The sequence below is a fragment of the Lycium barbarum genome, chromosome 12 (assembly GCF_019175385.1).
Source record: "Lycium barbarum isolate Lr01 chromosome 12, ASM1917538v2, whole genome shotgun sequence".
Classification (NCBI taxonomy): Eukaryota; Viridiplantae; Streptophyta; class Magnoliopsida; order Solanales; family Solanaceae; genus Lycium; species Lycium barbarum.
Window position 1 is genome coordinate 104,351,400 of NC_083348.1, and position 15,947 is coordinate 104,367,346.

Sequence of the window (15,947 nt, forward strand, 5' to 3'; positions counted from 1 at the left end):
TCCATATGGAAATACTTTTCCTCTATTATATTGTGACTTGTGAGTGAAAAAAGGGTATGGTGGGCCTGGTAGTCATAAACTCATACGTTACAGAATACTAACCTAACCATGGTTAATTAACTGACATCAGGACAGAGTATTGTATTTTGTTGCGACTTGTGAGAATGTTTTTTGTTGGTAGAAAATAGGTGAGGTGGCATATAGTCATACCCGCAGAATGCTAAGTTAACCATGGTTAATTAAGTCCTGAATCAGCACGCACTATTGTTGGAGCCAACAATTTGTCTGCTGCCCTATAAATATCCACCTGTTAGCCCATATTTTTGTCCCTACGCTTCTCACTCCACTATAAGAAGTGTAGGTTTCTCTCCGGTTAGCTTTGTATATATCGATTTCTATATATATATATAAATTATTAAGCAGTGAGAACGGACGGTGGAGATCATCGGAACGACCTTCGTTAGGTATCATTTCTAGTCGCGATGTTTTAGATCTGAGTTGAACTTGCTGTGTTTGACATTTGAACCTTGTTATGTGTTAGGAAAATGATAATGTAGGGTTTTATATCGGTTTATTTTTTTCTTTTTGATTGTTTGGTTTTGAGTTGGTTTATTTTTACTTTTTCTTTTGATTGTTTGGGTTTGAGTTGGTATAATTTATTTTTTTTATTGTTTGATTTCGAGTTGTTGATTTTTTTCGTTGTTTTTGCTCCTTTTAACCCTGCTATGTGTTAGTAAAATGATGACTGTAGGGTTTTATATCGATTTTTTTTTTTTGATTTTTTGTTTTTGAGTTGGTTTTTTTTTTTGGGATTGTTTGATTTTGAGTTGTTGTGCTTTTCAAACTGTTTATTTTTCCGTTATTTTAGCTCCTTTAACCCTGTTATGTGTTCGTAAAACTGATAATGTAGGGTTTATATCGTTTTTTTTTTTTTTTGATTTTTTGGTTTTGAGTTGTTTTTTTTTGAATGTTTGGTTTTAAGTTGTCGTCCTTTTGAAGCTATTGATTTTCGCGTTATTTTAGCTCCTATATACCAGTAGGTTTAGAAAATTCGTTTTCATGGCTGTTTGTTTTGTTTTTGACTATGTGTTAGTAAATGATAATGCAGGGTTTTAGATCGATTTTTTTGTTGATCGTTTGGTTTTGAGGTGTCGTCATTTGATTTTCCTGTTATTTTAGCTCGTATATACTAGTAAGTTTAGAAAATTCGTGTGTTTTAGTTTTCATGGCTGTTTGTTTTGTTTTTGCTATGTGTTAGTAAATGATAATGTAGGGTTTTAGATCAATTTTTTTGTTGATTGTTTGGTTTTGAGGCGTCGTCATTTGATTTTCCTGTTATTTTATCTCGTATATACTAGTAAGTTTGTGGGATTTCACTGGGCTGTTGCTGTTGTATACTAGTAAGTTTAGAAAATTCGTGTGTTTTAGGGTTCCATGACTGTTTGTTTTGTTTTTGCTATGTGTTAGTAAATGATAATGTAGGGTTTTAGATCGATTTTTTTGTTGATTGTTTGGTTTTGAGGCGTCGTCATTTGATTTTCCTGTTATTTTAGCTCTATATACTAGTAAGCTTAGAAAATTCGTGTGTTTTAGGGTTCCATGACTGTTTGTTTTGTTTTGACTATGTGTTAGTAAATGATAATTTAGGGTTTTAGGTCGATTTTTTTGTTGATTGTTTGGTTTTGAGGCGTCGTCATTTGATTTTCCTGTTATTTTAGCTCGTATATACTAGTAAGTTTAGAAAATTCGTGTGTTTTAGGGTTCTATGACTGTTTGTTTTGTTTTGACTATGTGCTAGTAAATGATAATGTAGGGTTTTAGATCGATTTTTTTGTTGATTGTTTGGTTTTGAGGTGTCGTCATTTGATTTTCCTGTTATTTTAGCTCGTATATACTAGTAAGTTTAGAAAATTCGTGTGTTTTAGGGTTCTATGACTGTTTGTTTTGTTTTGACTATGTGCTAGTAAATGATAATGTAGGGTTTTAGATCGATTTTTTTGTTGATTGTTTGGTTTTGAGGTGTCGTCATTTGATTTTCCTGTTATTTTAGCTCGTATATACTAGTAAGTTTAGAAAATTTGTGTGTTTTAGGGTTCCATGACTGTTTGTTTTGTTTTGACTATGTGTTAGTAAATGATAATGTAGGGTTTTAGATCGATTTTTTTGTTGATTGTTTGATTTTGAGGTGTCGTCATTTGATTTTCCTGTTATTTTAGCTCTATATACTAGTAAGCTTAGAAAATTCGTGTGTTTTAGGGTTCCATGACTGTTTGTTTTGTTTTGACTATGTGTTAGTAAATGATAATTTAGGGTTTTAGGTCGATTTTTTTGTTGATTGTTTGGTTTTGAGGCGTCGTCATTTGATTTTCCTGTTATTTTAGGGTTTCATGATTGTTTGTTTTGTTATTTGCTTTGTGTTCCAGCATTTCAAAAGCTTTTAAACTAGTCCATTTGTGCATACATGCATGTGGGCATGTTTTTGCTTGAGAGGAGTCCACCTTCGTGTTATGATCGTAGGCGTTTGGCCATAGGAAACAAATACTTTTCACTTTATTTGGAATTTTTGAAGTTGGAGTTGTGTTTAGTTATAGTTTTTGCAAAGAACATTTGGTTGTTTGAATGTACTGAAAGTGAAAAAAGTGAAAACACGTTTTTAGGTGTTTTACAAACGTTAAGTTGTATTTGGAATTTTCATGGCCAAACGCTGATTTTCAAATAAAGTGAAAAATTTCCGGAAAAGAGTGAATAATTCTCACGGCCAAACGGCAACAGACAATATTTACTTCCGTAACTAGTGGATGATAATGTAGGGTTTTAGATCGGTTTAATATTTTTTGATTGTTTGGTTTTAAGTTGTGCTTCTGAAGCTATTGGGGTATCGAGTCACCAGGGGAGCAAAGTGGCAAAGATGTCCGGGTCGGGGTTTTTTGGTTGGTGAGGGGATTGCGACAAAAATAAATAAATTATGGGCTGCGTTTTGCTTTTATCATACACTTTGCAAGGGGCCCGTTTGAAAGTGTTGCTTTGTCTCCGTTGAGACCGTATCGACTACTGTTGAAGTGACGTGCTCTCTTCCGTTGTGTAGTTTGTCGTCTTTCTCTCTTTCGAGAAGCCCTTATTTTGCTGTTTTGACTGTAGTACATTATTAGTAGGTTTTGAATAGTTTAAGTTAGTCCATTCTTTGACCTTTTAGTGACTCCTTTCAAAAGAGGTAAGATCCGGTGAATCAGAGACAATTAATTAAGAATTCAAACCTTTTTTTTATGGAACAGACATATGAATATGCGTGGATCATAACTACTAGAACCAGATAGGTTTTCTACATATGCATAGTCTAAAATAACGATTTTTATCAGTTGTAGCAAAGAAAGAAACTTCATGTAAGTCAAAATAGGAAAATATAAAAATGCCTAGCAACTTCTTTCTATGGAAATAAGGGCTTAGTTGATCCATGATTTATGTTTCTTCTTTCGTTTCCTTTTCGTTTGTTTCGAGATCGATTCTTTCTTTTTCTCTTGATTCTTTTCCGATCGAGATGTATAGAATCCACTTTTTTTTTGCTCTTTCTCTTTCCTCCCTTGTTCTAAAAAGGGGAAAAGAGAAAAGAGGGTGAGAGGGATTCATCACCAATATTGCTGTTTCTATATAACACTTTTGTCAATTCTTCGAGGTGATGGAATATAATACATGAAAAAAGTGACTCATGGAGTCCTTTTCCAGTATAATTGCTTCTTTTAACTCTAATTCTCACGCTTTAAGACGGCGTGTGTTTTCTGGCGCCAGGGGTCATTGGAGACTGAAGATTGAGATGGCTGCTACTGCAACTGCATCTTCTGCTGGTCCACGTTATGCACCAGAGGACCCCACCCTTCCCAAACCTTGGAAAGGTCTAGTTGATGGTAAGACTGGATATCTCTATTTCTGGAATCCAGAGACCAATGTTACCCAATACGAGAGGCCTGTTGCTACTTCCCATGGGGTTACAACTGCACAACATAAATCGTCTGTATCTGTAAGTTCATCAGTTCAGAGGCCTTCTCAAAGTCAACGTCCTGACCGTGATGATGACAATGAATACAACAGAGGTCCCAATGGTGGCTTGAGCAAGCTTTCCTCTGGAGAGGGTATTCAGGTATCTAGTTCTAATTAATATATGTGAATTCAATTTTCTTTTCTCTCTGACTTTTGGAGACTTAGTTACAAACGACAGGCGACATCAGTGTACCTTTGTGTTGAATATTATCTTGGATTGTCCATTGTCATTTTGAGAATCACTATCTCAGATTTGACCTTACCCAAAAAAAAAAAATGGAATTGTGTTCCTATGCAATAAATTTCCAGAGGTTCGATACGTTCAACAAAGAATTTGCAATATCACAAATGGTTTGATGGTTGTATGTTTAAGAGGAGATTCATCCGTGTTCTTATGCGGTTGTAGTTGTTGTAAAAGCACTTAGTTTGGACTTTTGGCTTTGGACTAATTGCAATTATATCGTGCTTACACCACTCCTGAGTAATATGCAAAGGATACTTACTGAACCTCTTTTAGTCGAATATGCTTGGTTTCAGCCTCAGTAGATTTCTTTTGATCTCAGCAGATCTTTTCTTTTGCCCTCAAACAGTTTCCCAAATTTTCCCGTGTTTTTGATAACATAAGTTTTTCCCCGTCATTTTGTAGACTGCAAGAGGGAGTGAGCCTTCCCCCGACGTAACATCTGCTCCTAAAGGTTATAGTGCTCCAGCTGCTGCAAGTGACATATCTCCAGATGCCTATCGCCGTCAGCATGAAATTTCTGTTACAGTAAGCATCTGTACCTTTTCAATCATGTAGAAACCATTCGTTTATTAGTCATTTTTCTTCAAATTGGGAAACTGGAGCCCCTGTTGGCCGTTGATTTAACTTTCGGAAATAATTGGGAATTAATTGAGGTAGTTCTATAAACTTCATAAAAACTTTGAGGTAGTTTCATGGATTTTTGAATTTCAACGCTCGAGGATCGGAAGGAACTTGTGGATATTACTAATGAAGTTGGTACCAACTTAAATAATTATCTCTATCTTGCTTACCAGGAATCAATGAGGACACTCGTATTTTTGTTGGCCAGCGGCCACAATAATGGCTATGGGTAGTGCATGAAATTATGTTGATGTGAATAACAAACTTTTTGTAGATTTCAGAAAACACAAGTACTTGCAATGTAATAGAAAGTTAGGAGGCAGCTACTATATCTTTGGTGACAGCAGTAAGGAATTTATTTCGGGGTGGTTCTTTGTTTGATGAAACAAGAAAAACAATACAAAAAATAAACAAATTTAATGAAACAAGAAATGCAACTCAGACTGGCCTTTTTGTTTGGTTCATCCAAGCCAAAGATCAACTGTTTTTGGTTTCTTTGGTCTGTGATAATCATTGTCAATACAGATTTGACTCGTAGCACTGAGTGTGGCAAACTCATATGTATGATAACTTCATTACATGACTCATGTTGTTCATTGAAAAACCTGCGTATTCATCTTTTATCATCTTTCAAGATCCATCCTTCCATGCAAACAAGCCCGAAAAGGCATGTCGGTCATACTCATGTCTTATTTTATTTTTCCAGGGAGGTGATGTGCCGCCACCTTTCACGTCATTCGAAGCGGCTGGGCTTCCTCCGGAGATTTTGAGGGAGGTATAAATGTAGTCCACTAGTTTGTTTTAATCCCTTTCGGGAACATCTCTATTGGAGAGCTTATGTTTTAAGGTTCAAGTCTTCTGTTAATTTCAATGGCCGCTGGAGGTCCATTGCAGTACTCATCCAATTTTTCCCTCTATACTTTGACGCAGATGCGATATTTGCTCCAGGGAGGAGCTAAATGTCGTACGCTGTGCGGCCCTCTTTTTGGTCTTCCATGTATTTGGAGTGCCCTTATTTGGTGGACCAATTTTGAAGGGCTTTCTGAACCATCCTTGTTCATGGCTGGGACTGCTGTTGGTGGTGTCAGTCTGCCACATGGTCTGAACTGAAGAAGAGGCGTCCTCCTACTCTTGCTTGCATATGCAAGCGTTGGCTGCCTGCGTAAGGGGGATATGCTTCTTCTTGTGTTGGCCACTTAAACAAATCGTAGAAGTAATCTAGGAGTAACTTCTAAGCTTGTACAATTGCTGACGGAGGTTTTCCAACTTTTTCATTTCCAGATTCGTCAAGCTGGGTTTCCTGCTCCTTCCCCAATACAGGCACAATCCTGGCCCATTGCACTTCAGGGCCGCGACATAGTAGCTGTTGCAAAGACTGGCTCTGGGAAAACTTTGGGTTTCTTGCTTCCTGGCTTTATTCTTCTAAAGCGACGTCGGAGTACTCCTCAACCAGGCGCAGGCCCTACTATTTTGGTTCTGTCGCCAACAAGAGAGTTAGCCACACAGATACAAGACGAAGCTGAGAAGTTTGGTAGATCTTCAAAGATATCTTGCACGGTATGAATTGTTATTTGACTATGTTTAGTGTAAAAGTTTGATACCAGAAGCAGACTTTTCTGTTGATTTCCATTTACTGATGCTTGGCCTAACTAAGGTATTAATACCTAGTAATCAGAAGGCAGCTAGCTCTGTCACGTCTTTTACTATACTCAACTCTGCCATATTTTTCAGTAAAGTGTGATTCTAAAGTTCTATCTTTTCAAATGGTTGTGTGGCCAGAAGTGAAACCTAAGGGTTAATCATTGTGTTTTTCGTGTTGTTATACAGTATACACAATTGTTTAAATGCATATCTGATTCTTTTGGTCAACCATAAGTTTTATAATGTAAAGGCCCCATATACCAAATGATTATATTAGTGTTTACAGCAGTGTATTCTTCTGCGCCTGCTCGTAGAACAATTAACAAATATTGACATGCTCATGTTTGGAACAGATGAACTAAGTGAATGTCTGTTCACATTTTCTTGAAAGTTGATAATGCTGTATGGTTTTTGGTTAGTGTCTAAACGGAGGCGCCCCAAAAGGCCCTCAGCTTTGACATTTCTTGAAAATTGACAATGCTGTATGGTTTTTGGTTAGTGTCTATATGGAGGCGCCCCAAAAGGCCCTCAGCTACGAGATCTGGACAGGGGAGTAGATATTGTTGTTGCTACCCCTGGTCGTTTGAATGATATTTTGGAGATGAGAAGAATTAGGCTGGATCAAATTTCTTACTTGGTGTTAGACGAAGCGGATCGTATGCTGGACATGGGATTTGAACCTCAGATAAGGAAGATTGTGAAGGAGGTGCCTACTCGGCGGCAGACACTGATGTATACAGCAACATGGCCAAAGGAGGTTCGTAAGATTGCAGCTGATCTATTGGTTAATCCAGTTCAGGTTAACATTGGAAATGTTGATGAGCTTGTCGCGAACAAGTCTATAACTCAGGTGCATTTCTGTTTTCTTTTTCTTGGACGTTGCTTATTGGATGTTTCTAAACATTCTTCCTCTCTCCTAAACCGGGTTAGAGGATTGATGTGTCCTGGTAGAATGTCTCTCCTATTTCCCCGAGCCCGAGGGCGAACCTGTACTCGACATAGTGAGGTTACATTATATTGAATTAATTTTCTTGGGCAGTACATTGAAGTCTTGTCATATATGGAGAAACAAAAGCGGCTAGACCAGATCTTGAGATCCCAGGAGCCTGGATCAAAAATCATTATCTTCTGTTCAACAAAGAAAATGTGCGACCGACTTGCTGGCAATCTTACACGCCCATTTGGAGCTGCTGCAATTCATGGTGACAAATCTCAGGGTGAGAGGGATCATGTATTGAGCCAGTTCCGCACTGGTAGGTCCCCCGTTCTTGTTGCCACTGATGTTGCTGCTCGGGGCTTGGATGTCAAAGATATCAGGTTGGTGGCATTAAGAATCTTATAGTATGCTTCATTATTTGTGGGTCACATGCAATTCTCTTTTGATGGCTAACTGAATGGAAAAATAGTATATGCCTTCACTTTCTTATGGAGTGCATTCAGACTGATATATGTTCTTTATAAGTTCTCTTTCTATGTTAGTTCCCCTTAGTCAATAGGGGACGAACAGTTGTGTGGGGTGTGGAGGTATGTCTCTGCTTTTGTTTTGAGGATTGTTAGGTGATTTGGGGGAGAGCATATGCCAAAACTGCACCTTTATACCTTTCTTGCAACCAAATCACAGGTGAATGTCTGATGTCATATTTAGTTGGCAAAGTTGATGGATGAGTAAAGTTCAGATTGTATCTTGTCCTAGAAATTACATTGTGAGTTCTTCCAGTTTGCTGCCAGGATACTCTATAGCTGTTCAGTTAGGTAAATAAGATGTACTCTGGCATGGTTTGACATCATCCTGGGATTTATGGTTTTACATTTGAAATATTTTGCATCCTTATAAATTTTCTTTAAAAGAGTAGTTTTTCTTTTTCTTTTTTTGTTGGCGGGGGATTTGTCTTTCGTGTAAGTTAATACTTGATGAAACATTTGTGGCAGGGTGGTGGTCAACTTTGACTTTCCTACTGGAATAGAGGATTATGTTCACAGAATTGGAAGAACTGGTCGGGCTGGTGCGACTGGTGAGGCCTACACATTTTTTTGTGACCAGGATGCTAAACATGCTTCAGATCTCATTAAAGTTTTAGAAGGTGCAAATCAGAAAGTGCCTACTGAACTACGTGATATGGCTTCTCGAGGTGGTGGTATGGGAAGGCCTAAGCGTCAATGGGATTCTGGCCCAGGTGGACGTGAAGGAGGACGTGGGGGACGTTATGATGGTGGCTATGGTGGACGTGAAAGTGGACATGGGGGACGTTATGATGGCGGCTATGGTGGACGAGATGGAGGAAGGGGTGGTTGGGAAGCCTCATCATCGGAAAAAAGTGGACGTGGTTATGACTCGGATTCACGTGACAGGTCCCTAGCTGTGTATTTAATTATACATGTGTATCTTTTCCCCCCTTTTCTCCCATGGTTCTGACTAGTTTTTGTGATTTAGTGATAGATATGATCATGGCTCTCATCGTACCGATGCTCCAGCTAGCTTCCACGCTCGTAGCTTCCATGAAACTATGATGCAGGCTTCACAGAGACGTGGTCGAAGTCCGAGCAGAAGCCCAAAAAGAGGTTCGGGATGGGGTGATAGTAAAAGTAGGGAGCGCAGTCGCAGCCGTAGTGCTGAAAGATCTGATCGGTCTCCTCCTCGTCAAGGCCCAGTTGGACGCAGTTTTCACGAAAGCATGATGGGGCACGGTGGATCATCCCCAGTGGCCTCAAAACACCGATCTCCTTCAGCCGGTGATTCCAGAGAAAAAGTTGGAGGGTCATATGATGATAGCCAAAAGGGCTGGCAAAGAGAAAGATCGGAAGGTAATGGAAAATTTGGCGATGGACCTCGTGCTGACAATGGAGAGGGGGAAGAAGGTGTGATTCGTGAAGAAGACAAAAGAAGGGCCTAACTTGGCATGCCGTATATTCTGTGTTGTTTTCTGATGTGTTGTAGCTACCCCGTAGGAATTGCTGGAAGGAAAAGGACCCCCGTTTTGTTTGGTTTAACCATCACCGGTACATTTTTTGGTAAACAACGTTCTCCGATAGAAGCTTTTAGCGTATTTTGGAAGTAGATAGCTGAAAGTTTGGAAGTGGATAGTTTTAGACTGATGTAGATGTAGACAGTTTGACATCAAACTTGGTTTTAATGGGTACTTATACCAATCATGCATTGCTATGGAAAGCCACCTTTTAAGTGCTGTTTGCGTTGATTCTCCTTTATCCTAACTGATCATTAAGTGCTTGAGTTAATTTCAGTGGTTCATGCATTACTTCAATAATGTGATTTAAACTAAGTCTCAGAAGCCACGAGCAAATTTTCGATCTCATTTTATTCTTAAGGAGGAGGTATTAGAAAAGCATTTTATAACAGTTTCACATTATTGTACTGGACAATTTGTAGCAAATTTTGTGGAGTGTGTCAATGTAATGAGCGACTATATATCTTGTTAAGCGATGTCGTGTATTTTCCTGAATTTTCGCACACTCAACCCACCTATATATATATATATATTGATTTTTATCTTTCTTTCTAATTATTTGAGGGGCAATACCATTTCATTTATGACTTTAGTTCTCTTAATAAATTCGTGGCTAATAAATCTTTCAGAAATAGAGTTTATGTAAGACGCAGACACAGGACAAAAGAAAGTAGCAACTTGAAAAAAATATTGGATTCTCATAAACAGTTTTGTATATATCCTTCTATCCCCTTGTGTAAGATGGTCAAATTTTACTTTCGAGAAGCGCTTCATTAGAGATCTGTTACTTCTTAAATAAATTTAACGATGTAGAAGGCAGATAAAAAATGGATTGCTGATTTTCAGAATTAGACCTTGGTGCTGCTGTAGAATTCAAATGGGCATGAACAAAGGGCTGAAATGACAATGATCAAAAGGTAAAAAGAAAAAGGGGTGAAATGACTATATTCTATATGAGAGCATTTCCTATTCTTTACAGAGTTGCAAATTTAGTTCTGCACTAAGGCCACAGACTTTGATAATTTTCTTCACTTGTTATGCAACTTTTGACTTCCGTTGTAACCTCTTTGCTCTTGAATAAAGAAAGACTCCAGCTAGAGCCAAAGCAGTCCCTGAGAATATTGAACAGAAAAATTCACTCAACCAATCAACAGAAAAAAAAGAGAAACTGATATACTTTAAAAAAAAAAAAATAGAGTAGTAAGTACAGAATCAATATTTACCAAGGGAATTAATTGGTGAGACAGGTGTTTGGAAAAAGATGACTGAGGATACAATGACCACCACTCTCTTCACACAATTGCCAACTGCATGTGTCACTGGTGATACCATTTGTAGGATCATATATGAAACCTTCCAAAAAGAAACAAATCAAGTAAGGAAAAAAAATACATAATCTAAATTTGGCGGTTCAACTTTTTAGATTTTTAGCACAAAAATAATTGTAGTTTTGTAATTATGCGTGCATATTGTTTTAGTGGGTTTTCAGATATATATCTATGCTCCGAGTCGATAATACTAAGTTCAGTTGAACCCAATGCACAAAAGCTGCATCAGCCCCTGGTTAGAATGATAGTGCTTAGTGATATAGTTTTCACTTTTCAAGAGATATTAAAGCATTGAGAACTAGAGTTAAGTTTCGATGCAGATTTAGAAATTATGCCCTGAAAGTGGGCAGATATTTGAAAGAAAAGCAAATTATAATTTAAAATTAAAGGAAGTTAACCTGTTGGTAAGTGTGAAAGCAGAATCCAGCTAAAAGAAGTCTCATACACATTTCGCTGACATTTAAACCTTGGCTTGCCTAGATTGACAAGATGAATATCCACATTGTAGCAAAAGTAGAAGATAGAAATCACTTCAAACATGGCTGAAAGTTAATATATACTACTACTACTTACAGCATATTGTAGATAGGATGGAGTAAACTTGATCCCTTCCATCAAAATGGCAGCAGGTACCAAAAGGATGAATGAAATGATTGTAATGATAGAGAACAAATTGATATTGTCCAATGCCTCCTATTTGACAGTCTTTGCTGGTTAGTGGTTTCACAAGACAAAATATTGCATCTCCAAAAACTATGATTAATCAAAGACTAAAAAGGGCGGCCCAATGCACAAAGCATCTCAGTCCTCAAGGGCTATGGCTCCGTTTGTTTTTATTAAGAGTAAGATGTCTAAATTTGAATACGTATGATATTAGAATAATTGATACTGTTTGTTTCTTTGCATCCAAATGTTTAGTGTCTATACCTCCTCTTTAACCATGAACTTTTTGCTAAATACATTGCGCGATTGGTTAGTCAGATTGGAAGCCATTGCACTGCCAAAGCCTATCCTGTTCCAAAGACAGAGAGTTCATAATCAATGTATAACTTTTTATTAGGAAACGTAGTAATAACAACGAACGTGCTAAACTATTAGTAGGAGTAGAAACCGCGATGGTTAAGAAATTACAGCCTTCAAAATAAGAAAGAGTGAATCCGTGGGTATACCATGAAGTTACAAAGATTTGTACTTGTGAATCAATCCCCTACAGCTAAATGTAGGCATAAGAAAAGAGCAATAAAACGGACTAGCCTATGAAAATGAAACGACAAGATGTACAAAAATAGGAAGAGGCCTACCAATTAAAAGAGGCCTCTGTCATTGATGCTAATGCCACTCCACCAACAATGGGAACCAGGGAAGATACAATCCAGAGAGATGGCCGCTACTTGTGCACAAGAAGCTCATCATTTTAGATGCTAAATAATCTAATAATGCTTAAGCAGGCTGAATTTCTAATGTAATTCACAAAGGATAAGAATAATGGCATGTTTGGTCAAGCTTTCAAAATCTGTTTATTTTTTAAAGTGTCAAATGTGCCTTTTAAAACGGTACTTTTTGAGAATAATAATTTGTATTTGAAAAATCAATTTGGAGAATAGCATTAGAGCAATACTTTGTTCTTGGCAAATATCTTTTAGCTTTTGAAATACAGTTTCTCCTACCGCTCAAAAACACTTATTTTTTCTCTAAAAGTTTGGTTAAATACGTCAACTTTCTAAATAAGTACTTTTTGAAGAAGGAAAAAAAAAACGCTTTTGCTTTCCAGAAGCTTGCCCAAACCGGCTATAAGACTGTTACTATTAGAGATAAATGAGGGTGTTTTCGTAAATTTATACTACGTGGTTTTAGCTTATATTACACGTTTAGTAAACATAAAAAGTGCTTATAAACTAATATCAACTGAATGTCATACATTCAAAAGAGTAACAGCTAAATGGTGCTACGTGGTTGAAAAAGTTTTATACCTCTGCAAGAAAAAGGGCAGAAAGAAGTACAGTGAAAAAAGGTTCCATTGCTTTGATAGTGTGAGTGAAGGAAACTGCTACTCTCCCAAGACTGATGTTCGTTAGAAGATTACCCAATGTGTGAACTGCAGCTAGTAAAAATATTGCTCTAAACTGGAAATTCAATATATACAAATCAAACAAAAGAAGGTTAGTTGTACCGAAAATAAATTCTCATAGAAGAAAAATGGATCATTTTGTAAGTTTGATACGAATGGAAGTCATTTTCTATGGAAAATGCTTTCCTAGAGAAATGTTTGCTGTGATTTTTTTTTTATTTTTTTGTCAAATGATTTCCATGTTTGGTTGGTGAGTAGAAAATATATTCTAGGAAAAATATATTAAAAAACTCTCTTTCTTTTCAATTTAACAAAAATGTTTTTTTTTTTTTTTAAGAAAATGACTTCAGAAGTACCAAACAGAGTAGAAGAAGAAGACGGGGAAAAAAAAAAGGATGAGAAAGAGTAACTTGAGATTTAGTGATCTTGGGTATTGGATGGAGACGAAATCCCCACATAAACAGTATTAGCATAGTGCCACACCCAAGTTGGAAAGCCGTAACACTTGCCGGAAATGGAAAGACCTTGAGAACCTGTTTGTTGTAAATGTTGTAATATATATTCAAAGTGTACCATGTTCCAAACATAGCACCCAACTGCATAGTATTTACAAATTCACGTGGCTTTGCAGCCTCAGATTCTTCAGCATTTTCTGCAACTGCCTTAACTTTGAACAGAGCAAATCGACATCGATTTTTGAGCAAATTAGGAACACTAAGTTTGTGAATTGAGTTACTGTTTGGCTTATGGAAAGCATAATGCTGATGAGGTGAGTTGAATTTATTATTACTAGTAAAGATTTGATTGGGAGGTTTATGAGGCTTTAGAAATGGTGTGGAAAGAGACATGTAAAATGTACAGGTTTCCATTTTTGCAAAGCCAAAAATAATCTGAATCGACGAGCTTATAAGTGAAAGGTGAAACTTCTTAACGACATTATGTTGGAAGGTAAAAATTTATATTTTCTGCAACTTTGGTGGGGACGAGAAGAACCATTATTATACTCCCACTATCTCATTTTATGTGTCTTAGCCAGAGGCTAAGTCAATATTTTTACTAGGGGATTCAAAAATATAAAAAAGTAAACATACGAAAAAGCTAAGGAGTTCAACATTTATAATATATACATAAAAAATAATTTTAATTTTATATATACAGAGTAATTTTTTACCAAAAAATTCAAATGAAGCCCCTTACCCCTTACTGGCTCCGCCCACCATAACTAAGCATAGACATTGGCAGAAGTACCTTAGCCAAGGGCCTTTGCTATTATCGCGTAAAAAGGTTTAAAAAAGGTTTTCTATGTATATATATTATATAATATATGTTGAAATTCTTTAGCTTTTTCGTGTGTTTACTTCTTTAAATTATGAGATTTTTCTTAGTGAAAATTCTGACTCTATTAGTGAAAATTTTTAAAAATAAAGAATACTTTTGAATCTTATAATATTAAACTAAAGATGTATATTATGTATCAAAATATATCCTGACTTGTATTTTTAAACATGTTACGTGGGATATTGAAACTTAAAGTTACTAAATACTATTGTAAATAACATTCCTTTTTAAACTTACTTAAAAAGAAAGTCAGAGGATATTATTCAGAGATATACCTTAATATTGGCTTGTAGTATAAGTTAATAGCTGTGATGAAGGGAGTGGACACTGGACTAGTGGTGTGTGGTGGTTTAGGTCCTTGGAGAGTGAATGGAGATCAGTAGTACTATTTCCATGGTCACAATCTATTGTGAGCCGACATGCATTGATTACTATAGATGTGGCCAGGGAAATTCCTTTATGCAACATTTGTACAAAGTTATTGGGAAAAGGGTCAAATATACCCATCTACTTTACTTTATTGGTTAAATATACCTTCCGTTAGTTAAAGTATCTATATATACCCCCTGTTAGCTAAAGTTGTTAAATATACCCCTACATAGATGGAAATACCTAAATTAGATGAAATTAACCATTTAACTTAAAAAACCCATGCCCCATAATTTTAATCCGACCCGACCCATAAATTTGTGCTGATTTTGATTGTTCGAGCTCAAACGCCTTTAATCTACGAGCAACACTGGACTTTATTATGCTCCACCATGGCGGCGTTGGACGGAGGATATCGGTGTGATCTTCTAGGCAGTGAAAAATTATGGCTGGCGATACGGAGAAGGAGAAAAAAGAAGTGATTTTTTTTTGTTCGTGAATGATTTTTGGGAGTTTTGGAATTCGAAATGTCTTTGAGAAGAGAAGATGATGACGAAAATGGAAAGTTCTGGAAGGGTGATGATGTGCATGAAGTTTGTGACGGTTTTTTTTGTTCCATTTTTTGGTGAAATTTTCCGATCTCTGTGAAGATTTGTCTGAAAATTTATGTTAGCATTCTCCACTCATTACAATAAGGAGATGAACAAATCAATGGAAGAAGTGGTTCTAATTGTTTCAAGCAGACGAGTACTGAATGTATTGATTTTGACGGTATTATTATCAGACTCTTTTGTGGCCATTAGTGAGGTGTTAGAGATTGAATGGTTGGATTTTAATTTTTCAACGGGTCGGGTCGGGTTAAAATTATGGGACATGAATTTTTTAAGTTAAATGGTTAATTTCATCTAATTTGGGTATTTCCATCCATGTAGGGATATATTTAACAACTTTAGCTAACAGAGGGGTATATATAGGTACTTTGACTAACGGAGGGTATATTTAACCAATAAAGTAAAGTAGAGGGGTATATTTGACCCTTTTCCCAAGTTTATTTACCCTCTTTTAGGCATAATACATAAATAGGTCCTCAAAATTGATCTCAATTTGTAAAAAGTTAAACACATAAACACAAATGTTGATGTGGCGATGGCGTGGCAATAACGTGGCACATACTTTTGGAGGTGTCTGGATGATCATTTTATAAACTAAAGTGTTTAATTGACAAAGTAGAGATAAGTTGAGGTGCTTACCTTTGCACACTCAAAGTTGAAGGGCATACTTAAAAAATGAGATCAAATTTAAGGGCCTATTTATGTATTATGTAGCTCTTTTATGTTGGCAGC

General features: G+C 36.6%; 2 protein-coding genes across 6 annotated transcripts; one reads left to right on the plus strand and one right to left on the minus strand.

Annotated features, from left to right (window-relative positions):
* The first annotated feature begins 308 nt into the window (after nt 1–308).
* LOC132621482 (ATP-dependent RNA helicase-like protein DB10) lies at nt 309–9,720 on the plus strand. 4 transcript variants are annotated; one of them, XM_060335768.1, is made up of 9 exons: nt 309–464; nt 3,760–4,132; nt 4,679–4,801; nt 5,604–5,672; nt 6,179–6,454; nt 7,038–7,388; nt 7,578–7,855; nt 8,468–8,887; nt 8,970–9,720. In XM_060335768.1, the coding sequence occupies exons 2-9, from the start codon at nt 3,809–3,811 to the stop codon at nt 9,427–9,429; spliced, it is 2,301 nt and encodes a 766-aa protein (XP_060191751.1). In that variant the 5' UTR covers nt 309–464; nt 3,760–3,808; the 3' UTR covers nt 9,430–9,720. The 4 variants fall into 4 exon arrangements, with proteins under 4 accessions (XP_060191751.1, XP_060191750.1, XP_060191753.1 ...); XM_060335767.1 differs by having other exon boundaries at nt 312–464; nt 3,784–4,132; XM_060335770.1 differs by having other exon boundaries at nt 312–464; nt 3,784–4,132; nt 8,976–9,720.
* A 597-nt stretch (nt 9,721–10,317) lies between these two features.
* On the minus strand, nt 10,318–13,848 carry LOC132623972 (phosphoenolpyruvate/phosphate translocator 2, chloroplastic). Of its 2 annotated transcripts, XM_060338783.1 has the most exons (8): nt 13,308–13,842; nt 12,800–12,952; nt 12,131–12,216; nt 11,757–11,841; nt 11,403–11,522; nt 11,228–11,305; nt 10,725–10,854; nt 10,318–10,613 (listed from the first exon to the last, which is right to left on the minus strand). In XM_060338783.1, the coding sequence occupies exons 1-8, from the start codon at nt 13,764–13,766 to the stop codon at nt 10,537–10,539; spliced, it is 1,188 nt and encodes a 395-aa protein (XP_060194766.1). In that variant the 5' UTR covers nt 13,767–13,842; the 3' UTR covers nt 10,318–10,536. The 2 variants fall into 2 exon arrangements, with proteins under 2 accessions (XP_060194766.1, XP_060194767.1); XM_060338784.1 differs by lacking the exon at nt 11,228–11,305 and having other exon boundaries at nt 13,308–13,848.
* Between the last annotated feature and the right edge of the window lie 2,099 nt (nt 13,849–15,947).

What these genes read in the sequence shown, in the direction of transcription:
- LOC132621482 (XM_060335768.1), top strand. Translation starts at nt 3,809, where the DNA reads ATGGCTGCTACTGCAACTGCATCTTCTGCTGGTCCACGTTATGCACCA. An exon ending in CTCCGGAGATTTTGAGGGAG is followed by an intron (nt 5,673 to 6,178) that starts GTATAAATGTAG and finishes TTTCATTTCCAG; the next exon opens with ATTCGTCAAGCTGGGTTTCC. An exon ending in CGAACAAGTCTATAACTCAG is followed by an intron (nt 7,389 to 7,577) that starts GTGCATTTCTGT and finishes TTTCTTGGGCAG; the next exon opens with TACATTGAAGTCTTGTCATA.
- LOC132623972 (XM_060338783.1), bottom strand. Translation starts at nt 13,766, where the DNA reads ATGGAAACCTGTACATTTTACATGTCTCTTTCCACACCATTTCTAAAG. An exon ending in AGTTCATGGTTAAAGAGGAG is followed by an intron (nt 11,523 to 11,756) that starts GTATAGACACTA and finishes ACTGTCAAATAG; the next exon opens with GAGGCATTGGACAATATCAA. An exon ending in GCTTTCACACTTACCAACAG is followed by an intron (nt 10,855 to 11,227) that starts GTTAACTTCCTT and finishes TCTTTTTGGAAG; the next exon opens with GTTTCATATATGATCCTACA.